Raw genomic sequence first — 26039 nt, forward strand, 5'->3', positions numbered from 1 at the left:
AGAATAATGAATGGTTGAGGAAATGTTAGAGATTTTGGACTACATTAATGGACAGGTCCAGATCTGTAATTAAATTAAGAAATAATAATCATACCTAGTTTCACCACTTACTAAACAAAAAAAAATAACTAAAACCTCAGTTTTCTCATTTGTAAAATGGGGACTAGAACATCTCTATTTACTTTTCAAGGTTGCAGTATGTACACATACATACATGACATGCATATATACATACACACATAAATAATATACATGAAAGCACTTTGTGAAGAATTATAAGGATATAATAAGATGATGAGGAAATAAAGCACTAGTTGCATATTTTTATGCTTTTCTTCATTGTCTTTTTTGAATTTTAGGCAGAACTCAAGAACCTGATGGACAATGCCTCTTCTTCCTTTGAGTTTGCTAAGGAACTTATCAAGCACAATCTGGTAAATAATGGGTTCTAGTTTTGAATGAATTGGCTTCTATCCTACTGTAGTACATTCTGCTCTATAAAAGGATGTGAGCAAGAAATTTCTTTTTTTTTCCCTCAGTCATTAAGAACTTATTAAGCACCTGTTATGTGCCCAGCATAATGCCAGGCACTTTCAGTACAAAGACAACATTAAAGCAACCTCTCATCTCAAGGAGCTTATATTCTGTCAAGGAAGAGTACACATCTACACACATAAATCTGTGCTGGAAATTTCACAAGCAAATAGCGTTCTACTACAAGCCAAGAAACTAATAAATTCTCATTGAATGATTTGCTCTGCAGAGGGGAAATACAAAAGAAGTATTAATATATAGTTTACCTTAGGAATCTTACAGTCTTGTAGTGATTATGCATATACAGAAAATAATGAAAGAATTCAAGTAAGAATAGTAGCAGATGCTAAATATAGAGAGATCAGTGTAGACTTGAATAATTAAAGAAGGCTTCATCATAAAGGTAGAATTTGAAAGGTGGGAGAGGAATGAAGAAAGGAAATTTTCCTTTCCAAGAAATTTGGAAATTATGATTTGGAATTTCCAATTCCAAGAAAGGAAATGGCATAATCAGAGGGACAGAGCAAAGATTAAGAATTATCTTTATGGAGGACAGTAAGCATATTTGGTTTATTAGGACTAAAAGCTTACATTTAGGAGGAGTGAGGAAAATAATTGTATAATAAATTGGGATCACATTATGGTATGCCCTTTTTAAATAACAAGGTATGGAGTTTACATCACTCCTATAGGAGAGGGCCTTTATAGATTCTTAACTAGGTCATGATAGGATGTTTATTCAAGAAGGTTAATCTAATAGTGTATGACATAAATTGGTTGCATGTGAGTCTGAAAGCAGGAAATCCAATTAGGAAGCTCTAGCAATAGTGAGGCAAAGGCTCAAACTAGTGTTGTGGCAGTATAAATAGAGAGAAAGGGACAGATACAAGAAACATTACAACAAAATTTACATTGTGATTGGTTTGATCTGGGAGATAGAGCACTCACAAAGTTTGTAGCCTAAGAAGCAGTGAGAAGGCTGCAAGAATTTTCATATCAACACTGCGGAGGACATTATCAGAAGTCCAGAAGATATATTTCCATAGATATAATTTTTATTGACAACTACTGTTTTAGTACAATTATATTTTTTCTTATCACAGTTTTTAACAGCTTTTCAAAAAGTGGCAAAAACTAAGAAATGCTGGATTACTTAAAGTCTAGCAGCTTGTACATTCATTTGAAATGAATTTAAAACTTTTTAAAGTAAACTCAACTAGTAAATTTATAATTTTTTTCTGAACAAACTACATTCTAAATATAAATTTTATTTTAATTAATACTGAGAATTACTTGGTACATTCAGCAATTCAAACATATGAATAAGAGTGTAAGAAAAAGTTTTAAGTTCATTTAAACAGAAACCAACCAACATACAGGATATTTTGAACGTAAATTCTTTCAGTAAATTATTTACTGACAACCCCATTCCAAAAGATACACATATTGATTTTATAAACCAAAATCTTAGAATATAGTAGGATTGCCATTCATTTTTTCTCCTAAAGATGTTACAATTCAACCTCGAGATCATCCAGGGCAGCATCCTTTAAAGCAGTCCTGCACAAGTTGGCAATAGGTAGGAGCCAAAATTAAAATAGGCTGAACTTCAGGTCACGGATAGGTTAGAGACAGACTGCCAATGGGTGGTTGCTGTAGGTCACATAACAAGCAGGACAGTGTGCAGTGGCAACCCTGTGTTTTTCACAGGCTGCCCAAAATCCTTTAGTGGGCTGCAAGCAGCCTGTGGGCTGTATGTTGTGTAGACCTGTTTTAAAGTTTTCTAGCTCAGGTTAAAAAGGTTAAAAAGGTGTGGTAACATAGTTTGGTACCAGAACCTAAATTTCCTCATTTGCCTAACAGGCTTTTCCAAACCAAACATGTTAATTCTATGATCAAATCAAGTTTGTGATATATTCTTTCTGTTCCTGAATTACCAAAGTAACTTTAGATATGTAAGAAATTTTTTTTATTTAATTGTTCTTTTCCCATCCCCACGTTTTTATTTACCCCCCAAAATACCACACTCCTTCCGAGGGCTTTACAATTTTCCATATATTTTACATTTCCAATTCTTAGACAGGTGTGAGTCTAGGCCATGGGTAATAAAGGGCCTTACTATTTGACCATCTACTTCAAGCCATTTCCAATTATGATCAGATATGAGGATGATAATTTTCTGAACTTGTTAGGTAGTAGGAAGGACTAGATGTAATTATAAGAAAGAAGTTGCTCTAGGGGGTCTTGACTTTATTCTATTTCTTTTTTTTTTTTTTTAACAATTGGGGTTAAGTAACTTGCCCAAGGTTACACGGCCATTTTTTTTATGTGGGTGTTAATTATCTGAGGCTGGAACCAATCCCAGGTCCTCCCAACTCCGGGGCCAGCATTCTTACTCACTGCACCACCTAGCTGCCCTTGAAACATTTAATTTTGACAGGGCAAAAAGTTGACCAAAAAAAAGAAAAAGTGATAAAAGCTAAATAATAATCATTTGAAATAATTGATAAACTACTTCCCCATAAATCCAAGTATTCTGAAGTTCTTTTAGATAGCTTTTGTCCAGAAATATGTAGAAGCTTTTCCTCCAGTCTAGCTACCCCAGCATTCTCTCTCTCCATGCCCATAATTGCTGCCAGCATAACATATGATTTCTTTTTCTGTAGGTTGTTTTCCGAGGAGGTGAAGGGGCTTTGCAGGTTTTGCCTCCCCTGGTTGATGTTATTCCTGAAGCTAGACTAAACTTAGTGATTTACTATCTTCGTCAGGGTAAGGAAATAAGGGTCTTAATCTTGATTGAACTTGAGAGGACTTTCAGACTATTTAATTTCTGATCCCATAATGAACTATGTCCCAAGTTTTTAAAGCCATCCCTAACATCCTGTTTTACTTACTTGCTTGTGGTTATTTCTATATGACTTTTATGATGAACTGTTCATTTGAAGTAACAAATCTATTGCATTTTTTCCAACTTAGTTCTTGAAATAGCAAGCCCTTAAGACTTGATAGCTTTGTAACTTGAATTTCTATGTTTTGACTGGGTCTTACTTCTTTGAAGTGGGAGTTGAGCATACTTTAAAACCTAGGTGGATATTGCTATGCCCTTCCATTTGTTGTTCTCTCTCTGCCCACCTTTATTGTTCTTTTTTCTTTCTTTTCCTTCTTTTTTCTCTTTATTACCCTTTCCCCTTTTTTTCTACTTCCTCTCCCATCTCTCTTTTCTCCTCTAAATACAAATAAGAGAGTATCCTGGGAACTCCTAATCTATAGCCCTGATAGGGTCCTAGCTATGCATACACCTGTCCATTCATGGGAGATATACCAGTGGCTAGCAAATTTAACTGTCATTCATGATAGCAAATTCACGTTTGTATAGTCAATGTTTATTGACATCTTTAGAATAAAGTTCCAGGAAAAGACTTATTGGATCCCAGAATCATCAGTTTTGTTGTTCTTGTATGTTGCCATAATGAGTTACAGAAAGTTTTCACCAGTTTATATTCCCACCTATGTTATAGGATACCTGTTTCCATATAACCCTACCAACATGGAATTTTTGTTATTGTTCTCATTTTATAAATTTATTGAGAGTATTGTAAAGATAATATCTTAAGGTTGTCTTAATTTGTAGATTTCTGGTGACCATGGGCAAGTCACTTAACCCCAATTGCCCTCCAAAAAGCAAAAAAAAAAAATTGTAGATTTCTGGCTATTATTTAGGTAGGCAATTTGAGCAACATTTCACATTATTATTATCTATAATTCTTTTTAAAAAATTGTTCATTTCCTTTTATCATTGCTCCATGAGGAGTGTCCATTAGTTTTATCAGTGTGTATTACTTTTAAAAAATATATTCTGGATGTTAAACCTTTTGTTTTCCTTTGTAATATGTTTCCTTTAATTTTAGAGACATTAGTTTTTGTGAATCAGAATCCTTTGTCTTTCTGTAATTCTATTTATTGAATTTGTCTCCAAAAATTTCTTCCATTAGCTTGATTCAAATGTTTCTTTTCTACATGATTGGAACAAATTATATTATTTCTTTTTTCCATTTAAAGATTTTTTTAAATTTTTAATTATTAGTTAGAATTTATTAATAGTGTATGGTTGTAGGCAGCATGCCCTACCTCCAGCATGAATTATCCTAGGAAGTCACTCACCTCTCAGTGCCCCAAGTGACACTATAAAATGGGGGTTCTTTTTTAATATTTTCCCCCAATTACATGTAAAAAATCTTTTAACATTTATTTTAAAAAATTTTTACTTCCTGGGGGGCGGAGTCAAGATGGTAGAGTAGAAACCGAACTTCCTTTAGACTCCCACTTTCACCGCCTCCAATCCATGTAAAAGGTGACTCTGAACAAACTTTGGAGCTACAGAACCCACAAAATGACACAGAGAAGCTAACCTCCTGATGAGGACAGTCCGGCAGGCCAGCAGGAAGGGGCCAGCACAGTGCTCTGGGAGCAGAACCCAGCCCCAAGAGAGCCTGAGGTTTTAGCCTCAGGGTGGCCACAACCAGCTGCTGGCTGGAAGGACTTCAGATCACAAGCAGCTGTGGCTGTTTCCAGAATTATCAACCCATGGATGCTAAGGAAAAAGTGAGAGGTCAGTGCAGTGTGGACTTTGGGATCCAGTAGTTTGGGAGTGCGGTCCGGCCTTTATCCCCTGGAGGGAGAAGCCACTGAGGCACGGCAGCTATGTAGCCGCCACCATGTGGCAGCTTCAGCTCCTGGCCTGCAGATTGTAGGGGACCAAGAAACAAGTCTGAGGGGTAATTTCTCTTGCCTTAACCTGCTTAGATCTGGATTGCAGTCTAGAGTGGAGGTCCTGGGGTGTATGACCAGCTTGCCACAGAGAGGACACCCAACTGATAGCTCCAGCAGCTGAAAAAACCCCAACGATTTAGGACAAAGCTCCCCTGTCTGGTAGCAGAGTCCTACTGTGGCAAAAAGTCCAAAAGTCAAGTAATTGAGTGGCAACATGAGCAAACAAGGGAAGCAAAGCAAGCAGAGCAGCCCAACTCTGCACTCCTATTTTGGGGACAAAAAGGATCAAAGCATGGAACAGGAGGAAGACAGTGAAGTCAGAACACCTTCACCAAAAGCTTCCAAGAAAAATATGAGCTGGTTACAGGCCATAGAGGACCTTAAGAAGGATTTTGAAAACCAAATAAGAGAAGTGGAGGAAAAATTGGGAAGAGAAATGAGAATGGTGCAAGAAAATTATGAAATGAGAGTCAACAACATGACTGAAGAATATAACACCTTAAAAAAAATAGACTTACTCAAATGGCAAAAGAGGCTCAAAAAGCCAATGAGGAGAAGAATGCCTTAAAAAGCCGAATTTGCCAGATGGAAAAAGAATCTCAAAAGCTCACTGAAGAGAATCATTCCTTCAGAATTAGACTGGAGCAAATGGAAGCTAGTGACTTTATGAGAAATCAAGATACTATTAAACAGATCCAAACAAACAAAAAAATAAAAGGCAATGTGAGATATCTCATTGGGAAAACCAATGACCTGGAAAATAGATCCAGGAGAGATAATTTAAAAATTATTGGACTACCTGAAAGCCATGATCAAAAAAAGAACCTAGAAATAATCCTTCAAGAAATTCTCAAGGAAAATTGCCCTGATGTTTTAGAACCAGAGGACAAAATAGAGGTTGAAAGAATCCACCGATCACCTCCTGAAATAGATCCCCAAAAGAAAACTCCTAGGAATATTATAGCCAGGTTCTGGAGTTCCAGATCAAGGAGAAAATATTATAAGCAGTCAGGAAGAAACAATTTGAATACTGTGGAAACACAATCAGGATAACCCAGGATCTGGCAGCTTCTACACTGAGGGATCAAAGGTCTTGGAATATGATATTCTGGAGGTCAAAGGAGCTGGGATTAAAACAAAGAATCACTTATGCAGCAAAACTATGTATCATGTTTCAGGGGAAAATATGGTCATTCAGTGGAATAGAGGACTTTGAAGCATTCTTGATGAAAAACCCAGAGTTGAATAGAAAGTTTAACATTCAGATAAAAGAAGGAAGAGAAACATGAGAAGGTAAATAGGGAAAAGAAATCATAAGGAACTTATCAAAGTTGAACTACTTACATTCCTACATGGCAAAATGATACTTGTAACTTATGGAACTTTTCTCAGTATGAGAATAGTTGAAGGGAATAGATATGTGTATATATATAATATATATATACACATACATACATACATATGTCTATATAGGAGGGTATATGGGCATATGAATACATATGTGAATGTGTGTATATATGTGTACAGGTATACCTAGATAGAGGGCACAGGACCAATTTAATAGGAAGGGATGATACTTAAAAGGTGAAATTAAGAGGTGAGAGAGGAATATAATGAGAGGAGATGTGGAGAGACAGAATGGGGTAAAGTACCTCATATAGAAGAGGCAAGGGAAAATGGTTACAATGGAGGGGAAGAACAGGAAGGCAAAAGGGAATGGGTCAACCTTATTCTCATTGAATTTGACTTAGGGAGGGAATGACATACTAAATAGTGTATCTCACCCTACAGGAGAGTAGGGGGGAAGGGGATGAGAGGGGAGATGATGTAAGGGAGGGTAGGGTGGGAGGGAGGGAAGTTGGAAGTACCCACTTTTGAAAAGGGACAGGATCAAAGTAGAGAATAGAACAAGTGGGAGGTGGGAGGGAAATATAGTCAGTCTTTTACAATATATCCACTATGGAAATGTTTTGCATAGCTACACATGTACAACCTATACTGAATTGCTTATTTTCCCAGTAAGGGTGGGTGACAAGGGGGGAAGGGAATGAATCTGGAATTCAAAGTTTAAAATCAAATTTAAAAATATATATACAGATACTATTATTAATATTATTTTACATGTAACTGGGAAACAAGACATACAGGCACTGGGGCATAGAGATCCACTGTGCCCCACTGGAAAGTTGGAGGGGGTTTGGGAGAAGGTATGGGTGAGAGTAGATTGGAGGAGAGGATATCCAGTGGGATCGCTATTTTGAGGTGGTGGGTAGGGGAAAACAGGGAGAAAATTTAGAACTCAAAATCTTGCGGAAATGAATGATGTAAACTAGAAGTTAATAAAGCATTTGATATAAAAAAATAAAAACATTTTTGTCTTCCCTCCATCCCTCACTTTTCCATTTCCCTGTGATAGTAAGCAATTTGATATAGGTTATACATGTGCAATCATGTAAAACATATTTCCCTATTAATTATATTTCATATTTTGAAAGCGAACATACTAAAAATATGAAAAAAACATAAAGAATGTGAAAATAGTATGCTTCAATCTGCATTCAGACTTCCTCAGTTCTTTCTCTTGATGTGGATAGCATTTTTCAATCATGAGTTCTTTGAAATTGTCTTGGATCATTATATGACTCAGAACAGCTAAATCATTCACAGTTGATCACTATACAATATTGTTGTTACTATGCACAGTATTCTCCTAGTTCTGCTCACATCACTTTGTATCAGTTTTTGTCTTTCCAGGTGTTTTTGAAATTATCCTGCTAATCATTTCTGATTGCACAATAGTATCATATTATGATTATATATCACAACTTGTTCAGCCATTCCCCAATTGATGGGCATCTCCTCAATTTTCAGTTCTTTGCCACCACAAAAAAGAGCTGCTTTAAATATTTTTGTGCAAATATCTCCTTTTCCCTTTTTAAAAAATCTCTTTGGGATACAGACCTAGTAGTGGTATTGCTAGAATCACAGGGTATGCACAGTTTTGTAATGCTTTTGGCATAGTTCCAAATTGCTCTCCAAAAAGGTTGGATCAGTTCACAACTCCATCAGTAGTGCCTTAATTTCTCAATTTTCCCCCATCCCCTCCAACATTTGTCATTTTCCCTTTCTGTCATATTAGCCAATAAAAAAAAAGACTTTCTTAACCTGGGGTCTATGGATAAATTTCAGGGTATCTGTGAACTTGGATGGAAAAAAAAATACAGCTTTATTTCCACTAACCTGTAACTGAAATTTAGCATTTCTTTCAGTTATGAATGATAAACTCCAGTAGTGTTAGACTTCACCAAATTGCCAGAGGGGTCCATGAGAAAAAAAAAGGTTAAAACCTGCTGGCTTAAGAGAAGTTATTATTGAGTTGATTTTGCTCTCTTGACACTGCTGAAGTTCATACAAGTCCTCCCAGCTGAAAGACCTTTTCTTTTTCTTTTTAAAGCAATTGGGGTTAAGTAACTTCCTCAAGGTTACATGGTCAGTTATTTTTGTGTAGGTGCCAAGTATCTGAGGCCGGAACTGATCCTGGGTCTCCCGACGCCGAGGCCAGTGCTCTTACTTACTGCACCACGTGGCTGCCCCAAGACCTTTTCAATTAGCAAAAGAAATCGCTTTTACTACATGACTGTTTAAAACCAAAACATGGCTTAATATACTCAGCAGTTTTTTATATTGGTACTTGCTAATTTCTCAGTAAGAAGGAAGAAATTGGAAAGTTGAATTTTTAAATGGAGAAATATATTATTAAATGCATAATTGGAAAATATGCCATTTATTCATTTAGTAGTCAACAGATATTTATTGAACCCTTACTTTCCTGAGTCATGTGATTATTCTAGGTCCTGAGGAAGATACCAAATTTATATGATACATTAATATGCACTACGGTACAAGAGATCCACTAGACTAAGACCTATCACTAGAACATGTTGAATACTTAGAAGTAGTGAGGCTCAATTACAATGCTATCAAAAGAAAAGAAAAGTTTTGGTTATTGATTGGCTGATCATGAGGCATAGCTTATTCTTTTGGATAGACATTGTATCATTCTTAAAAAATAATTAACAGTCTTGATGGTAATGTATGAGAAGTCAGATGAAAGCATGTATTGTATAACATTGCTGGGACTAATATCATTTTTTTTTTTGCTTTTTGGAAGGCAGTTGGGGTTAAGTGACTTACCCAAGGTCCCACAGCAAAGTAAAAGAAATTGCTTTTACTATATGACTGTTTAAAACCAAAACATGGCTTAATGTACTCAGCAGTTTTTTATATTGGTACTTGCTAATTTCTCAGTAAGAAGGAAAAAATTGGAAAGTTAAATCTTTAAATGGAGAAATATATTATTAGTAAGTGTTAAGTTTCTGAGGCCAGATTTGAACTCAGGCCCTCCTGACTCCAGGTCCAGTGCTCTATTCACTGCGCCACCTAGCCATCCCCCCCTTTTTTTTTTGACTAACATCATTGTATGATTAAGTTATTAACCAAATCCTTTAATGATATTGAGAAATCTTATTGTAAAGACATTCAGCCAGTAGTCTATATAATAACTGGGTTCTTTTGATGTCATTCTCCTTTACTAAAAAACATGAAGTCTCTCTCCTTGCATAATCAATATAATATCAACTCCTGATTTTGCGATTCAGTGCTTACTACATTCTAACTATGACCTTCACAATAAATAAGCTGTCTCAAAAGTCTTAGTGCAATTTTAAGCTATTCAAGCATAAAACTGTACTAAGACTTTTGGGACACCCTATATTTTAAACTTTCTTATATCCTTCTAGCCATAATGGACTATCCCATTCTTACTCTACCCTCTTCTCTCAGTGCTTTCAATTATGCCACCATGTCCCTTTTCCTCTAATGATTACCCATTCTTCCCTACCCCAACTTCCCCCACCATATCAGTCTTGTGAAATCCTTCCGTTCCAAGGATTCAGTCAAGTGGAACTTCCTTGAAGACTTCTCTCTATCCTACCCAGTAGCTGAAAAGACTCTTTCCAGACTTACATTTTAATAGCATTTTGGTCTTTCTTTGTCATTCTCCCACCTTCCCTTGCTTGATAGTTATTGATACACATCCCTCCCCTCTGCATTAAATTGTAAACTCCTTTGTACCTCCAGTGCCTAGCACAATACCTTTCCCAGAATAGGCACTTAATAAATGTTTTTACTGAATTGATTTCTAGTATTTTGTAACCATTTAAAAAGAAAAGCTTCTTGAGATTTTTCAAAACCAAGATGCCAGGTAGTCCCTATGTGGTGTTTGTTAGCTCATCTGTAAAATAAAAGGGCTGGGTGAGGTGGTCTTTAAGGCCCCTTTAAGCTTTTGAATCCTGTCTCTGAGTGATTTTATTGCAGTTTGTTATGTGTGATCTGAAGCAGAGCCATTAATTCAGGATCATAATATTTAAACTTTCTTAACCTGTCTTTCAGGAATGTTTTAAAATCACAGAAACTATCTAGAATGCATTCTGAGTAATTTTCTTGGTGTTTCAGATGATGTGCAAGAGGCTTATAACTTAATTAAAGATCTAGAACCTACAACTCCTCAGGTAATTGATAACATTTTCTTTTCCTACTACTTATAACCAATTTTTTTCCTACTACTTATAACCCAGAGGAACTTAACCCTGGTGACCCAGTGATGTCATTGTCAGATAGGGAGAAAGAACCAAATGTTCTAAAATATTTATAGCTGTACCCTTTTGGAGCACAAAACAAATAAAGTGAGTGCCCTTCAGTTGGTGAGTGACTAAATAAATTATGGTATTTGAATATAATAGAATATTATTGAACTATAAGGAATGAAAAAAGGGAGAGAAGAAGAAAAAAAGAAAAGTGTCAATTAGCATTTAAAAATATCCAGAAGAAAGCAGAAGGATCTTTAGAGGGAATCACAGGAAGTTCAGAAGGAATAGAAAGTTGAGGAGCAGGGCATTTTTGGCATTGTTATGTTTTACATATTCTTTAAAACAAGAAGCCCTTTATTTAATAGAAGTTCACAGTTTTATATACAGTTCTCTATTTCTGTTTGTAAATGTTTTTGTTTGCTGATGGTTTGTCAATATATTATAATTTTTATGTTTTATAATAAAGAAAATTTGAGAAAACAATTCAGTAGAACTTGAGAAAAGTAAACTGAAAGGCTCATGAAGAGATTGTAGCTTGAGAATTCCCAGAAGAGGTGTGTATACTAATAGGAAATAATTTTCCTGAAATGTAGTGATGTTAGGAGGTGAGTGTCCTGGGCTTTTATCGACCTACTTTGCACATTCCTGGTTCTTCAAAAGGGTTGGGGTATAAAGATTTTTATGCCAAAGCAGTAATGAACCCCAAAATTATAGGTACATAAAGAAATTCACAATAAAAAATGTGGACTTTTAGACCACAGATTCTAAGGCCGGTGATATACCTGAATTTGGTAAGCTTCAACAGTTTATTATTATTTTGAGTCATCTTGAATCAAAATAGCCCATATTTCAGCTTTTTGGGACTTTTTATTGAGGGTAATAAAAAGTGTAACCTGAGTGGTGCTAGAACAGAGCTTATTAGGTACATTCTGATCAATAGTTACAACAAAATTAATTATTAAATGTAACCTAGATACTCTTATTCTTTTAATTTTTTCCACTAAACAGTGTCACTTATTGTCACTTGTACAAGTAGTGTATTCTAACATGTAGACTCATGTCTCTTGGGAACTAGATTAAAAAACTAAGAAGTATCTCTTGGGTACCTATTGCTAGAACTAGGTAAAATAACACACTAGGTTAGAAGGAATGCAGAATTAGAATTGAATTTGAAAGAGTCTACCTAAACCTAGGGGCAGCTACATGGTACAGTGAAAAGAGCTCTGACCCTGGAATCAGGAGGACCTGAGTTCAAATCTAGCGTCCTACATTTACTGGCTGTATACCTGGGCAAGTCACTTATCCCTGATTGCTTTCAGTTTCCTCATATATACAATGAGTTGGAGAAAGAAATGGCAAACTACTCCAGTATTTCTGCCAAGAAAACTCCAAATGGGGTCACAGAGAGTTGAACATGATTGAAATGACTCAATACCACCACCTATCTTTACTAAAATAATATTCTGTATTTCTAGGAATACATCCTCAAAGGGGTGGTTAATGCAGCTCTTGGACAAGAGATGGGTTTGGTGAGTGTAAAATCTCTGGTATTCACGACTGTATAGCTTTATAGTAGATAGAAAGGATCAAAATGCAATTGATAGCAATTTTCAAAATGAGTATGTCATTCTGTAATACCATTCATTTCTGTACATTTACTATCAGCTTAAATTCCAAAAAGATATTAAGGTCTATTTAGCAAACAATTGCTGCTTTCCCTTAACACTGAGATTATCATTTTGTTTTGAACAAGCTACATCCATAATCATTGCTCTTGTCAAGCAAGATCAGTCATAGCATATTTTATACCTTCTCCCCCCCACTGAGTTTGTATTTAATCATGTAACAGATAAAGATTTTAAAAACTGTTTAAACACCCTAACAATACTGTACATTAGATGATGTTGGTAATGTCAACTCAGTGTAAAAATCCATTGCTTTTCTGATACTTTTGTGTATCAGCCTTTATATATAATAATATTTTAATTTACATAGCACTTAATACTTTTCAAAGCTCTTCTTATATACTGTCATTTTTCATGTTCTTTGTTTATTCATAGAAATAATGATGTTAATAATAACACATACTTACCCTACTTTGGTTGAAAGTAACAATCCCTTTTCAAAGTCAGGTGACAATATAATTGCACCACAGAATTGAAATATATTTGTCTTTTTCTTTTAAAAAAAATGTTGTTGAACTGAAAATAAAAACCAAATTAAAATATGTTTTATTGATATGAATAATGCTTTCAGTTCCCTTGTGTGTATCAGACATTGAGTACTTCCTTGTTTAATTAATTTTTCCCTTTTTGTCTATAAAGCCATATGTAAATTTTCTTCAGTTTCAGTTTGCCAATTTCTAAATAAGATCAATAATTTTGGGAGAGACCACATGAAATTCTGTATGTGAAGATACTTTAAATACTCAAAAGAACAATCAGCAATAAGATGATATTATTGTTATTATTATCTTATTAAAATATAGATACTCTGCTTATTTTTCTAATGAAAGGATTTCTCTGTCTTTCAGCGGGATCATCTGAAAATTGCCCAGCAGTTTTTTCAGTTGGTGGGTGGATCAGCTAGTGAATGTGGTATGTCTGAAATCTATACTCTTTTTGAGAGCATAGATCGAAGAAGCCATTTATAAGCACCCCTCATCAGTCAAGAGGTCTAAGCAAAGGAAGGGAACAATGAATTCTTTACCCTGAGAAGTTTAGTAAAGACATTTTCCTCTTCTACTGTATATCTCCTTATTCTAGCTGCAGTTATTTTGTTCATACAAAAACTTTAAAATTTCATATTCTGAAAAGTATCTTTTGTCTTTTATGGCTGCCTCTAAACCTTATTTGACTGTTAGTTTTATCTTTAGCCATAGTGGTAAAAGTCACCTTCTTCCACTGAGAGCCAGATTGCAGTCAGTACAATAAGATGGGAAGAGTGTGAGAGGAAGAAGTTTAGCTTGAAAGGAAGTTTAATAACCATAGAAAGGGTATTCCAGAAGGCATAATGGAAGGGAGATGGCAGAGGAGGAAAGGATATAGAGGCCATCTGAAGTGATTGAGGATGAGGGAGTGAGGAATGGTAACAGGACAATGAATGGGACTTTCAGTGTGTCAGACAGAAACTATAAATCATTAGAGAAAAAGACGTTGGGAATTTACTAGCCATAAGAAAAGTGCTAGTTAACTGGAGCTCCTACCCTTCACAGCCCTGTGATGCCAGAAGCCAGTATTAGTTTATTCTCTCTCAAACATCAGGAAATAAGGAATTAAACTAGCAAGGAGATTAGGTCAAACTTCTAGGCTCATAAATGTGTGATGAATAGGTTCTCCCTCCTTTTCCCCTCCTCCTTCTCTCTCCAGGGCCTGACTGAACCCATGCTTTCCTTTGCCTCATCCCAAGTTGATGGAGGCTGATGCTCACCTATAATATACCCTGTATGTGGTGTTTGAATTTGGTTCCTAGACTAGCCTGGACAAGGCTGTTGTGGTGGGAAGAAACCTAGTATCTGGGATTTTGATTGGAGACTGGAGGAATTGTTGCTTTTCTCAGATGGTTCACTGAAGCATGGTAGAGTAAGTGGTTCTTCTACATATGACAGTAAGCTCTGGGGTGAAGGGAGGGTTAGGAGTTAGAACTCTACCATCTTAATGTAGGTGCCAAGGCAGAGACCTTAGATGGCCCCTATTATGTTCACCAGTTACAGAAGAGTAGAGCATTATTGTTTTTTCAATCAGTCATTATAGCTACGGGGCAAATTGAGTTGTACCTCCATGTATATGATTCTGCTGCTGCTATCTAAAACCCATCCCCCATGGAACGTGAGTGGACCTGAGAGCTAAAGAATTGTTTTCTAAGATGGTTTGGTATTTTCCTTCACATGTGGCAGTAAATTCTGGGAGAGGAGGGAATTTCAAGCTCCTCAGTCCAGTGCTTGAACTCATTAAAAGCAGTTATGTATTCTCTTAGAATCTTCTCACTTAATTTGGTTTTCATTTTCCTGTCACTATTTTTATTCTGTCTTTTAATCTGAAAACCATTCTTCTTAGTAGAAGAAACAGAAGCAATGCAATAGTTCCATATTGTCTTTTTTTCTTGCTTTTTGGGGGTCAATTGGGGTTAAGTGACTTGCCCAAAGTCACACAGCTAGTAATTGTGTCAAGTGTCTGAGGCCGGATTTGAACTCAGGTCCTCCTGACTCCAGGGCCGGTGCTCTCTTCACTGTGCCATCTAGCTGCCCCCATTCCATATTGTCTTGATCTTTAGTTATCATCATAAATCTACCTTCCATCCTAAGCAATAGTTTAATTCCTTTCTATTTGCCTTTTGTCCCCAGGATATATTAAAAAGAAAAAAGCCTTATTGCCCACAGCATTCATCCCAATCCTCTGGTCATTATTGCCTTACATGTTCCTGATATTTTCATGTATCTCTCTATCTTTTGCTTCTATCCTCTATTCTTAATTGACTGGTTGGTCAACTAAATGTAGTTGTACAGATTCGCGTGCACTTGTATTGATCTTTCTACATAGCTCCCTCTTTTCTTTCTCATTTAAACCATTTGTATTATTAGAATTTTGTTCTTGAGATAAGCCTGTTATCCTTGACCTGATTTCCCTTTAAAATCCTAGAACATGGCATCCTATCCTTTCTTTAAACTCCGAAACCTTTCCATCCAAAATTTAGGTTATGTTTTTTAGCTGCCGAGTATTTTTCTCCTCATATCATTTATTGTTTCATGTAATATCTATTTAGGACAGGAAGGAACTTTTGATGTCGCCTGGTTCATCCACTCCAAGGTGAAGTGAGTTGCCCAAGATCAGACTGATAATAAGTAGCAGTTTGACTCCAGATTCTCTACTCTTTGAACTACATACCATGTTTCCCTGATAATAAGACCTATCCCGAAAATAAGCCCTCCTCTTACTGTGTAAGATTCCTCTAAAATAAGCCCTCCCCTGAAAATAAGCCCTATTGAGATTGCTACTGTAGTGAAGGTGATCCCCTGTGCTACACACTACATTACGGTACCCTCTGTATGCACCATTCCCCCCCCCCCGGGTGAAACGCACGCTGCGCTCCGAGCTGCATCCAGTCAGAGCTGCAGCAGTGAGCGCGTCATCCTGTTCTTCCCCGGTGATTTGCTTATTGAATAAAGGTACATTTTTTTGTTCACATTTACCTGTTTATTAAAATTGCTGTCAATGTTCATTAAAATGAGCCCTCCCCTGAAAATAAGCCTTCTGGTGTTTTTCTGTCCAAAAAAAATAATAAGACAGTGTTTTATTATCGGGGAAACATGGTAGCAATCAGAGCATCTCTCCAAGAGCCTATGCCTTGCATCTTCCCTTCTCCCCAATTTTTTTTTTTTTGCTTTTTGGATGGCAGTTGGGGTTAAGTAACTTGCTCAAGGTCACATGGCTAGTTTTTGTGTGTTAAGTGTCTGAGGCCGGATCTGAGCTCAGGTCCTCCTGGCTCCAGGGCTGGCTCTCTACTCACTGCGCCACCTAGCCACCCCTCTTCTCCCCAATTTCAACCACTTTAAATATACCCACATCTCCATCATTAAAAATCCTTTTCTTGACCCTACCAACTCTTCAAGCCATCATCCCAGATCTTTTCTTCCTTTAACAAGTAAACTCCTAGGGGAAAAAAATCTCTGCTCATTACCTCCACTTTCTCACATCCTACTCATTTCTCAGGCTTTTGCAGTCTGGCTTCTAATCCCACCACTTGGCTGAAACTTCTTTCCAAGGTCACCAGTGATCTCTTTATTACCGATGGCCTTTTCTCAGTACTGAATTTTTTTAACTTTTCTGCAGTATTTCATACTGTTGACTATCCAGTCTTCCTGGATATTCTCTTTTCTGGATTTTTACAAACTAGTTCTCTTCCTACCCATCAGACCTTTGCCATATCATTATCATGTATTGCCTTTCTGAATGGCTGTACCCCATTAGGTATGCCCTTAGTCCTTCTGCTTCTCCCTCTCTACACTCTTTCTTAGTGATCTCATCACACCATGGATTCAACTATCATCTTTCCAGGGTTCTCATCTCCTGATTTTCTGTCCCAAATATCCAACTATTTAATGTTTGTCTCCACTTGGATGGCTTATCAATATCTCAAACCTAACATGCCTAAAAACAGAACTACTTATCTTTCCCCTTGAATCTATCCCTACTCATAACTTATCTATTTTTCATTGAGGATACCACAAGAAAGAGAGCAGGGTAATTTGCTTCAATCTGCATTCAAACTCTGTTCTTTCCGATTCTTTCTCTGAAAGTAGACAGCCCTCTCCATCATGAGTCTTTTGTAATTTACTTATAGCCCTGCATTTCTGAGAAGAGTCCGGTCTATCAAAGTTGGTCATCACACATATGTTGTATCTGTAATGGTGTACAAATTTTTCCTGGTTCTGCTCTTCTCACTCAGCACCAGTTCATATAAGCCTCTCCAGGTAGATATGAAGTACATCAGCTCTTTGTTTCTTATGGGGCATTAGTATTCCATTACATTCATATACCTTAACTTGTTTAGTCATTCCCCAATTGATGAGCATCCCCTTAATTTCCAGTTATTTGCCACCACAAAAAGAACTGCTATAAATATTTTTGTACACATGAGTCATCCTCCCGCTTCTGTGATCTCTTTGGGATACAACCCTAGAAGTGGTATTGCTGGGTCAAAGGATATGAAATTACTTATAGCCCTTTGGGCATAGTTCCAGATTGCTCTCAAGAATGGTTGGATCAGTTCACAACTCCACCAGCAATGTATTAGTGTTCCAATTTTTCCACATCCTCTCCAGCGTTTATCATTTTCCTGTTTTGTCATCTTAGCCAATCTGGCTGGTGAGATGTGGTACCTCAGAGTTGTCTTGATTTATATTTCTCTAATCAATAGTGATTTAGAGCATTTTTTCATATGCTTGTAGATATCTTTAATTTCTTCCTCTGAGAACTGTCTGTTCATATCCTTTGACCATTTATCAATTGGGGAATGACTTGTATTCTTATAGATTTGACTCAATTTTCTGTATATTTTAGAAATGAGGCCTGTATCACAGACATTGGTGTTAAAAATTCTTTCCCAGTTTTCCACTTCCTTCTTAAAATTGGTTACATTGGCTTTGTTTGTACAGAAGCTTTTCAGTTTCATGTAATCAAAGTTATCCATTTTGCATTTTATAATACTCTCTAATTCTTGTTTGGTCATGAAATCTTCCCTTCTCCATAAATCTGACAGGTAAACTATTCCTTGCTTTCCCAGATTGCTTACTGTATCATCCTTTATACCTAGATCACATACCCATTTAGACTTAATTTTGCATATGGTGTTAGATAATGATCTATGCCCAGTTTCTGCCATACTATATTCCAGTTTTCCCAGCAGTTTTTGTCACATAGTGAGTTCTTATCCCCAAAACTGGGGTCTTTGAGTTTAGATTATTATAGTCAATGACTGCTGAGTCTCATATACCCAATCTATTCCATTGATCCATTGCTCTATTCCTCAGCCAGTACCAAGTAGTTTTGATAACTGCTGCTTTATAATACAGATTAAAATCTGGTATAGCTAGGCCACCTTCCCTACCATTTCTTTTCATTAATACCCTTGATATTCTGGACCTTTTGTTCTTCCAAATGAATTTTGTTACTATTTTTTCTAGGTCTATAAAGTAATTTTTTGGTAAATTGATTAGTATGACACTAAATATGTAATTTAATTTAGGTAAGATTGTCATTTTTATTATATTAGCTCTACCCAGCCATGAGCAATTGATGTTTTTCCAATTAGTTAGTTCCAATTCAGTTAGATCTGACTTTATTTGTGTGAAAAGTGTTTTGTAGTTGTGTTCACATAGGTCCTGGCTTTGTTTTGGTAGGTAGATTTCCAAATATTTTATAATGTCTACAGTAACTTTAAATGGGATTTCTCTTTCCATCTCTTACTGTTGGATTTCATTCAAAATATATAGAAATGCCAAGCATTTATGTGGGTTTATTTTATATCTTGCAACTTTGCAACTTTGCCAAATTTATTTATTTTATCAAGTAGTTTTTTACTTGATTCTTTAAGATTCTCTAAGTATATCAGCATATCATCTGCAAAGAGTGATAACTTGGTCTCTTCTTTGCCTAATTTGATTCCTTTGATTTCTTTTTCTTCTCTAATTGCTACTGCTAATATTTCTAGTACCAGATTGAATAAGAGAGGTGATAGTGGACACCCTTGTTTCACCCCTGATCTTATTGGAAATGCTTCTAGCTTCTCCCCATTACATATAATACTTGCTGATGGCTTTAAATAGATGCTACTTATTATTTTAAGGAAAGCTCCATTAATTCCTATACTTTCAAGTGTTTTTAATAGGAATGGATGTTGTACTTTGTCAAAAACCTTTTCTGCAGTCTAATGAGATAATCATGTGGTTTCTGCTATAGTTTTATATTATTATATTATATATAATAATATATTATTATTGTTGATATGATCAATTATACTGATGGTTTTCCTAATATTAAACCATCCTTGCATTCCTGGGATAAATCCTACCTGATCAAAGTGTATTATTCTTGTGATAAGTTGCTGTAGTCTTTTTGCTAATATTTTATTTAAAATTTTTGCATCTATATTCATGAGGGAAATTGGTCTATAATTTCCTTTTTCTGTTTTATCTCTTCCTGATTTAGGTATCAGTACCATGTTTGTGTCATAAAAAGAATTTAGTAGAACTCCTTCAGTAATTTTCCCAAATAGTTTGTAGAGTATTGGAATCACTTGTTCTTTAAATGTTTAATAGAATTCTCTAGTAAATCCGTCTGGCTCTGGAGATTTTTTCCTAGGGAGTTCACTTATGGCTTATTCAGTTTCTTTTTCTGAGATGGGGTTATTTAAGTAATTTGCTTCCTCTTCAATTAATCTGGGCAACTTATATTTTTGTAAATATTCATCTATTTCATTGATTGTCAAATTTATGTGCATATAATTTGGCAAAATAATTCCTAATTATTGTTTAAATTTCCTCTTCATTGGAGGTAGATTTACCCTTTTCATTTTTGATAGTCATAATTTGGTTTTCTTCTTTCTTTTTTTATCATAGTGGCTAAGGGTCTATCAATTTTATTGGTGTTTTCATAAACAAGCTCTTAGTTTTATTTGTTAATTCAATAGTTTTGTTAATTTCAATTTTATTAATCTCTCCTTTGGTTTTCATTATTTCTAATTTAGTATTTAATTGAGGATTTTCAATTTGTTCTTTTTCTAGCTTTTTCAATTGCATGCCCAATTCATTGACCTCCCTTTTCTCTAATTTATTCACGTATGCACTCAGGGATATAAAACTTCTCCTAAGAACCACCTTTGCTGCATCCCACAAATTTTGGTATATAGTCTCATTATTGTCTTTCTCTTGAATGAAGTTACTGATTGTTTCTGTGATTTCTTGTTTAACCCATTCATTCTTTAGGATTAAATTGTTTAATTTCCAATTAGTTTTTAGTCTGTCCTAATATGGCCCTTTATTACATATGATTTTTATTACATTTTTATCTGAGAATGATGCATTTACTATTTCTGCCTTTCTGCACTGAGTTGTGAGGTTTTTATGTCCTAGAACATGGTCGATTTTTGTGTATGTGCCACATACCACTGAGAAGAAGGCATATTCCTTTTTATCCCCATTCAGTTTTCACCAGAGATCTATCATATCTAGTTTCTCTAAAATTTTATTCACCTCCTTAACGTCTTTCTTGTTTATTTTGAGGTTGGTTTTATCAAGTTCAGAGAGGGGGAGATTAAGGTCCCCCACTAGTATAGTTTTGCTATCTATTTCTTCCTCTAATTCCCTTATCTTCTCCTCTAGCAATTTGGATGCTATACCACTTGGTGCATATATGTTAAGTAATGATATTGCTTCATTCTCAATGGTGCCTTTTAGCAGGATATAGTTTCCTTCCTTATCTCTTTTAATTAGATCAATTTTTGCTTTTGCTTTATCTGCGATAAAGCAAATGTCTTTTCAGTCTGCTTTCTACCCATTTTGAGGCAGGGCCCTAGTCACCCCCTTCCTCTAGGGTTCTCAAGCCTTTACTGTTTAAGGTTTTGCCCTGGGGCAATAATTACTATGTTTTCAGGGTCAGGGGGGGGGATTGGAGCAGCCAGGGTTCACTCTGCCATCCTGATTCCTGGAGGTCAAGATAGGGGCTTTTAAAATTTCTGGGCTGTGGATTGGTAGTCCCAGGAGTAGTTGCTGCCCCTGCCAGGGGCCCTGCATTTGATTCTTACCCTGCTCCATCCAGTCCCAGCCCTTGGTTGATAGTCCTGGCAATGGCCCTTGTGGTTGGTAGGTCGACTTGTCACCATGTTATTCAGGCCTTGTCTGGGCCTGCCTCTGCGCGCCTTGGCATCCAGGCCTGCCTCTCCAGTTTATGGACTTTAAAGGTTAATTAGGTTGTTCTTAAGTGGTTCTATTCAACTGCCCTCTTTTGTTTTCTTTTGAATAAAGTATAATCTTATTTTATGACATTATAGTCATGTATTGCATCCCACCAAATCTCATGGCTACATATTAGTCATATTTACCTTTTTTTTTTAGACCTCCAGCTCATTTTCCTCATTATTTGATATGATTCATGGACAATATTATCTTTGATCCTCTTTATGTATTTTGTTTCCTTCAAATTACTAAGTACTTCTACTTTTGCTCTTCTCGCCTTTTCTAAAGAGAAGATTCTTTCTGAAGGGACCTGCACTGTCATTAAATAGTAGTGATAAAAACACCACATGCTGCCTTAGGATCTTTCGCAAATAGCATAAATTTATTTTATTTACTTATTTGAAAGCAACTGGGGTTAAGTAACTTGCTCAAGGTTACACGGCCAGTTATTTCTGGGTGTAGTGCTAAGTATCAGAGCCCGGATTCGATCCCAGGTCATCCCGACTCTGGGGCCGGTGCTCTTAGTCGCTGTGCTACCTGGGCACCCCACAAATAGCATAAATTTAGGCATTTTCTTGCCTTTTCTAGAACTTTCTACTTGTTATCTGTTGTTCAGGCAGGCTTGATCATCAGTTAGCAGATTCCTACCTTAATGTAAATAATAAATATACTGTTATCTGTGAGAATGTCTTCTGAAAAAATTCTTAACATCCATCAGCTTTTGCCTCTTCTTTTATCTTAATTTTTTTTTCAATTAACAAGTATTTATTTTCTTTCCTTCTTTCCTCCTCATTACAAAATAAAGAAAAAAAAAGAAAACTCTTGTAATAAGTAAGCATAGTCAAGCAAAACAGACTCTCATATTGATCTTGTCCAAAAATATATATCTGATTTGGCATTTACCATTTGGTGTTCACATTGAGCCATTCACCTCACTGTTGTTGGTGGGCAGCATGTGTCATCATAAGTCCTCTGTAATCATGGTTGATCTTAGTATTGATCAGAGTTCTTAAACTTTCAAGGTTGTTTGTCTGTATAATGTTATTGTTATTATATCAGGAATTCTCCTAATTCTAATTATCGTGCTTGGCATCATTTGATTTCCTTTCTCTTTTCTCCAGTGAGATTAAATTATATACTAGGTGCCTAATAAATGCTTGTTTCCCTCCCTTTCTCTTTTCCTCTCATTGCTTATTCCAACCAGCTGCTTACTTTGTAGCTCTTCCTTGTGCCCTAATTATTTTGTCCCAACAATTGAACAGATGTCACACCCTACTGTCTGGTCTTTCTGATTCAATCTCCTTTTAAAATTGATATTTCTAAAGGGTTAGCCCTAAGGAGGTTACAAACATGAATAAAATAGGGTCCTTGCCCATTGCCTTGTAGTGGAGGGGCTTGCGTAGCTCAATGAAACTATGAGCTGTGCCATGCAGGGTTATCTAAGACAGGTCATAGTGGAGAGTTCTGAGAAAAGGTGATCCACTGGAGAAGAAATGACAAAACACTCCAGTATCTTTGCTAATAAAACCCCATGGACAATAGTACTAAAATGATAAAAGAAATGACATTGGAAAATGAGCCCCTCAGGTTGGTAGGTGTCCAATGCACTACTGGGGAAGAATGGGGAATGACTACAGGGAATTCCAGTACTAATGAAGCAACTGGCCCAAAGCTGAAAGGAAGCTCAGCTGTGGATGCATCTGGTGACAGAAGGAAAGTCTGATGCTGTATAAAGATCAGTGTTGCCTAGGAACCTAGAATGTAAGGTCTTTAAATCAAGGTAAGCTGGATGTGATCAAATAATACATGGAAAGATTAAACATCAGCATCTTAGGTATCAGTGAATTTAAATGGATGGGAATGGGTGCGTTTAATTCAGATGATCACTACATATACGACTGTGGGCAAGAATCCCTTAAAAGAAATGGAGTACAAAAGGGTGAGAAAAGTAGTACTGGGATATAATCTCAAAACTGACCAGATGTTTTCTGTTGAAATCCAAAGCAAACAGTTCAACATCACATTAACACAACTCTATATCCTACTGATGCTGAAGCAGTCAAAGTTGATCAGTTTTATGAAATCCTACAGTATCTTCTAAAAATAACACCAAAATTCTGCAAGCTAGGCTTCAACAATATATGAACTGAAAATTACCAGAAAAGTGGGCTGGTTTTCAAAGAGGCAGAGGAACTAGAGACCAAATTGCCAACATTTGCTAGATTATTGGGATAACAAGGGAATTCCAGAAAAACATCTGGTTTGTTGACTACACTAAAGCCTTTGACTATGTGGATTATAACAAAATGTGGCAATTCTTCAAAAAGATGGAAGTACAAGATAATCTTACTTATCTCTTGAGGTACCTGTATGTAGATCAAGAAGCAATAGTTAGAACCAAATATGGAACAGCTGATTAGTTTAAAATTAGAAATGGAGTACAACAAAGCTGTATATTATCACTTTATTTATTAACTTAGGTGCAGAGTACACTATACAAAATGCCAGGATGGTTGGATTAAAAGCCAGATTTAAGGTTGCTGAGACAAATATCAACCATCTCAGATATGGAAATGCTACCACTTTGATGATAATGAAGAATTAAGAAGCTTCTTGATGAAGATGAAAAAGGAGAATGTAAAAGCCAGCGTGAAGCTTAACATAAAAAAGAAAGCTTAAGATCTTAGCAAATGGTCCCATTACTTCCTGGCCAGTAGAGGGGGAAGAAATGGAAACAGTGTCAAATTTCATATTCTTGCGTTGAAAAATCACTGCAGGTGGTGACTGTAGCCATGAAACTAAAAGATGTTTGCTTCTTAGAGGGAAAGTTACGATAAATCTGGACTACATACTAAAAGTAGAGGTATCACTTTGCCAACAAAAGTCTGTATAGTCAAAGCCAGGTATGGTTGTGAGAGTTGCTGAACACCACATAATTGATACTTGTGGTGCTGGAGAAGACTTTTGAAAGTCCCTTCGATAGCAAGGAGATCAAATAAGTCAATACTTAAAGAAATTAATTTAGGCTGTTCACTGGAAGGTTAAATACTGAAGCTGAAGGTGAAATATTTTGTCCACATTCTCATTAGAAGATAGGATTCATTGGAAAAGACCCTGTTGTTGGGATAGATTGAAGGCAAAAGGAAAAGGAGATAGCAGAGGATGGAGATGGATAGTATCATGGAAACAATGAACATAAACCTGGACAAACTTCAAGAGATAGTGGAGGATGGAAGGCCTGGCTTACTATATGATCCATGGGGTCACAGAGTTGGATATGACTATGAACAACATAGAGGAAATAAGAAAAATACACAATATAATACAAAAAGAGTATTCTTTGTGTTTAAGAGAGATACAAAACAAAGTACTATGAGATTTCAAAAAGAGAATGCATTTCTGATGAGAAGAAGCAGGAAAAGTTAGTATCTGAAATGGACCACTGTATAATCTTTCCTAAATTATATAGTTTCTAGACTAAATTTCTTTAGGTATTGCTGTTTTCATGTTATTTTCTTAGTCAAAAGCCTTTAAAGTCTTTCTGTTTCCTCCTGAAATAAATCTAAATTTTTCTTGGCATTCCAGGCCTTCCATAAACTGACCATATTCTACCTATTTGACTTTATTTCCTAGTACTTCCCACCCTCTGTTCCAGCTAGACCAATTTTGTTGTTTTTCATGTTGGGGTGTGTGTGTGTGTGTGTGTGTGTGTGTGTGTGTGTGTGTGTGTGTGTGTGTGTGTGTGTGTGCGTGCGTGCGTGCGCTGCTGACATTTCACTATGTGTGTTCATTTCCTTGACTTAATATATATTTCTTGAATTAATTCCTGCTGCTGTACTTTTCATTCACAGAATTTCTTTCACCTAGAATATTTTTTTCTCTCTTCACTACTTATATTGTTGTTCTTCATTCAAGGTTTTGAGTTTTCACCCTAAACAATCTCATCTCTTCTTGTTCATCTTCTAAAGTCCTATCTCCTCGCAGTCTTCCCTGACATCTCTACTACTTCCTATTCTTCTACTAACCCTATACTTCCTTCATAAACTAGCATTTAACTATATACCATCCTGACTTGTTTGATTTTATTTCAGTTGTGTTAATCTTTCTCCCCAAATAGATTGTCTTCACCTTGGAAATAGGGACTGTTTTATACTTCTATATTCCCATTGATGCTTAACTGTGCTGAGCACAATATTTACCACTTAATTGATTACTAGGTTCCAAGAAGATAAATTGATGCACCAGAGGTCACCAACCTCTGATTATTTTAACCTGCTCTTATTATTTTATGTTAGAATGTAAGCTCTTTGAGGACAGGAACGGTTTTTCATTTTCTGTGTAACCCCAGTGCTTAGCAAAGTGCCTTGCACCTCCTAGGTGCCTAAAAAATTCTTGTTGGATTAGACTGAATTGTAGTAGCCCTGTGGGAGCTAAGTGGTGCAGTGGGTAGAGCATCAGGCCCGGGGTCAAGAAGACTCTTCTTCATGAGTTCAGATCTGGCCTTAGATACTTGCTGTGTGACTCTGAGCAAAGCCCTGTTTGCCTCAGTTTCCTCATCTGTAAACTGAGCTAGAGAAGGAAATGGCAAACCACCCTAGGATCTCTGCCAATAAAACCCCAAATGGGGTCACAAAGAA

The 26039-nt window shown here is 36.2% G+C and overlaps 1 protein-coding gene across 2 annotated transcripts in view; it reads left to right on the forward strand.

Moving 5' to 3' along the window:
• IFT56 (intraflagellar transport 56) overlaps window positions 1–26039 on the forward strand; it is a 71381-nt gene that overhangs the window by 29856 nt on the left and 15486 nt on the right. For both annotated transcript variants that reach the window (XM_069087326.1, XM_069087325.1), the window contains exons 8-12: window positions 360–434; window positions 3201–3303; window positions 10819–10874; window positions 12428–12481; window positions 13486–13549. In XM_069087326.1, coding sequence (XP_068943427.1) covers window positions 360–434; window positions 3201–3303; window positions 10819–10874; window positions 12428–12481; window positions 13486–13549 — 352 coding nt within the window. The remainder of the gene's footprint in view (window positions 1–359; window positions 435–3200; window positions 3304–10818; window positions 10875–12427; window positions 12482–13485; window positions 13550–26039) is intronic.

This window comes from Petaurus breviceps, unplaced genomic scaffold (assembly GCF_028583685.1).
Source record: "Petaurus breviceps papuanus isolate PSGF00001 unplaced genomic scaffold, PetGlider_PUasm1.0 181, whole genome shotgun sequence".
Lineage (NCBI taxonomy): Eukaryota > Metazoa > Chordata > Mammalia > Diprotodontia > Petauridae > Petaurus > Petaurus breviceps.